At 67.6% G+C, this 2,806-nt stretch overlaps 1 protein-coding gene across 1 annotated transcript; it reads left to right on the forward strand.

Moving 5' to 3' along the window:
* The first annotated feature begins 130 nt into the window (after positions 1–130).
* On the forward strand, positions 131–1,851 carry H696_02490 (hypothetical protein). Its single transcript, XM_009496398.1, has 4 exons — positions 131–758; positions 903–939; positions 1,077–1,175; positions 1,273–1,851. The coding sequence occupies exons 1-4, from the start codon at positions 162–164 to the stop codon at positions 1,509–1,511; spliced, it is 972 nt and encodes a 323-aa protein (XP_009494673.1). The 5' UTR covers positions 131–161; the 3' UTR covers positions 1,512–1,851.
* Positions 1,852–2,806: the final 955 nt, after the last annotated feature.

Below are 2,806 nucleotides of genomic sequence, written 5' to 3' on the forward strand. Positions count from 1 at the left end.
GGGTCTGCCCCAATCTAACATCCCCCCTCCCTCCCCCCTCGATGCACGCGCACACGCACACGCACCTCCATTTGCCGTTCCTTCCTCTCCCCCTCTTCCGTCCTTCCTCTTTCATTCCCCCCCCCCCCCCCCGTCCTCTCCACTCCGCGCAGCAGACCGATATGGCTGTCATTGAGGAGCTCCCGGATGAGCCACAGTCCCCGGAGGTGGCCTCGCCTCCCGAGGCCGCCCCTACTCCGGAGGCGGCCGGCGGCGCCGATGTCCAGGCCCTCGGCGAGCAACTGGCCGCGGCCGATCTGACACCTGCCGACGAGGCGGATTTCTTCCACGACTCGCTGGAATCGGCCGACCCCTCGGCCCTGAAGGACATCGGCAACCGGTACTTCGCGCAGCAGCGCTTCGCCGACGCCATCGACTGCTACCTTCAGGCGCTGGACATCCTCGGCCCGGTTCCCCAGCCGGCTCCGAAGGAGGAGCCTCCTGGTGCTGGCACCGGGGGGGGCTCTGGCGACTTGGAGGCGGCCACCGACCTGCCGGACAGCGAGCGGCCCCTGGTCGCCGAGCCGGGTTCCGACGCCGAGCAGCCCAAGCCGCCGGCCCAGGACCCCGCCGCTTCGGAGCCTTCGTCGTCCGACCCGTCGTCCGAGGCACCTGCCGAGGCGGCCGATGAGCATGAGTCGCTGCCGAGCGAGCCGGCCGAGATCCGCGCTCTGCGCATCTCCCTCCTGAACAATTTGTCCATTTGCGAGGCAAAGCTGGTGCGCATGACCTTCTCCTCCTCCTCCTCCTCCCACCGACCCTCCCGCCTGTCTTGCCTTCGTGTCCTGTGTTGCCAACAATCCTGACACACACACACACACTCACACTCACACACACACACACACACACTCCTCCCGACATAGGAGAATCTCGAGGCTGCCATCCACTACTGCTCGATGGGTACGTCACCGGCGAGGGCGTTTTCCTCCCTGTACACCTCTCCCTCCCCGTGCTAACCTCCGCTTGTTGCGTGCCTCTCCCTGCCTTTCTCCCTGCCTTTCTTCCTCACTCTCTCTCTCTGTGCCGGGCCATGGTAGTCCTGGATTTGGACCGTGACAACGGCAAGGCTCGCCTCCGCCGGGCCTCGTACCGTGAGAAGTCCTCCGATCTGCTGGACCTCAGTGGCGCGCTCGAGGGTGTGTCTTGATCCTCCTTCCCTGCGTCCGCATTTCCGCCCCCGCGCCCACCCCCACCACTGACCAACGGCCACGGCCACGGCCACCGCCCTTCCAGACTACGATGAGTACCTCCGCCTTTTCCCTGCGGATCGCGGGGTGAAGCGCACGCGCGACCAGCTGGAGCCGCGCGTCAAGGCCGAGCAGGAGCGTCTTCAGGCGGAGATGCTGTCCAAGCTGCGCGGGCTGGGCGACTCGATCCTCGGGAGGTTCGGCATGTCCATCGATCAGTTCAAGTTCGAGAAGGACGAGAACACCGGATCGTATTCGCTCAAGTTCGAGCAGGGCCGTTCCTGATGGCGCAAATCTCGCAGAGGCGGAGACACACACACGAAGCCGCCGCTCGTCGCCCGGGAGGGGGGGAGGAGCACTGCCAATGTATGTGCCGCGGGAGACGGGACATGCACGGCGCGATCGTGGGTGAAAGTCCCCCGCGTTTGCCTGCCGGGTCTCTTTTCGTCCTTCTCCCTGCCGCTGTCTCCCTCCTTCTCTCACGCCCTCGGGGGTGTCGGCAATGCCCCCCCCCCCCGGGAAATCGGCGATGTGGGGGGGGGGATGACCGCACCCGCTGTTGTCCCGCCCCGGGGTCGCACAGTCGCAAGAGAAAAAATACAATAGAAGTCACTCGAGAGAAAGAGGTGGTGCAGGTCGGCATTCGGCTCCCAGTGAACCGGTCTGTGGGTGGGCGTGCCCCCAACCCTCCATGGAACGTGATTCGACGGATAGGGTTAAGAAAGGTGCCCGAGAGCCGGTGCCTGGCTCGGCGGCCGGTATGAGGGGGAGCATCCGTGGACGCAAGGCGCGCGCGCGCGCGCGCACGGCCAGCTGCCGGCCCCCTCCCCCTTCCCACCTCGCGAGCGCGTCTTTATCGCTCTGCTGGCCTGTCTCCCCGGGGCTGGAATGCCGGTTGTGGCAGGGGGAGGGGTAGGGGAAATCCCAGGCTGCTGGAAGAAAACCGCCGGGGGGGGGGGCTTTCTCCAGGCGGCCTACATGGGCACACGGGGCAGGCGGCGGCTGTACCAGCCGTCATGTTCCGGGACGCGCCTCCCCTCGCTCCGGGTGCACTCCTTTCGGTCTGAGCAGCAGAGATTGGGCGGAAATTCGTCCGCCCGCCGGGGCAGTGGGCCACCCGGGACTGGAGCCCCGCCTGCCTCGCCGCCGGGACGGGGGGGGGGGGGGGGGGCCGGGCCCTTTATCGGCACTTTCACGCCCCTGCTGCCCCTGTGGGGGGGGGGGCTCTGGTGCCCAGTATGGGAGCCTGCCGCCCTACCCTTTGTTGCGGTTGTCCGCGGGGCGACTTGTCCTGTGGTCGGCGGTCAGCGCGCTCCCTCCGGCTGGGCCAAAGCTCGAGGCAAGGCCGCCGGAGGGCCTCTCTCTCTCCCTCTCTCTCACTCGGTGTTGGGCTCTTGGCGCGCCCGTTCACGAGCTAGGGTCGAGGACGAGGGCTAGGGTGCCGGTCCGCCCCGCGGCGGCAACAACGGCAGGCCGCGGATCTCGCCTGCCTCAGCCCCCCCCCCCGTTCTCCCCCCGGCGACAGGCCCTCGCACTGGCTCCCCACGGTGAAGGCGTAACTGTGATGGAACCGAAGGCGG

This window comes from Fonticula alba (genome assembly GCF_000388065.1).
Source record: "Fonticula alba strain ATCC 38817 unplaced genomic scaffold supercont2.3, whole genome shotgun sequence".
In the NCBI taxonomy this organism is placed as follows: Eukaryota; order Rotosphaerida; family Fonticulaceae; genus Fonticula; species Fonticula alba.

Coding starts and splice junctions, on each gene's coding strand:
- H696_02490 (XM_009496398.1), top strand. CDS start 162: ATGGCTGTCATTGAGGAGCTCCCGGATGAGCCACAGTCCCCGGAGGTG. Junction 940..1,076: donor CATCCACTACTGCTCGATGG/GTACGTCACCGG, acceptor GGGCCATGGTAG/TCCTGGATTTGGACCGTGAC. Junction 1,176..1,272: donor CCTCAGTGGCGCGCTCGAGG/GTGTGTCTTGAT, acceptor CCGCCCTTCCAG/ACTACGATGAGTACCTCCGC.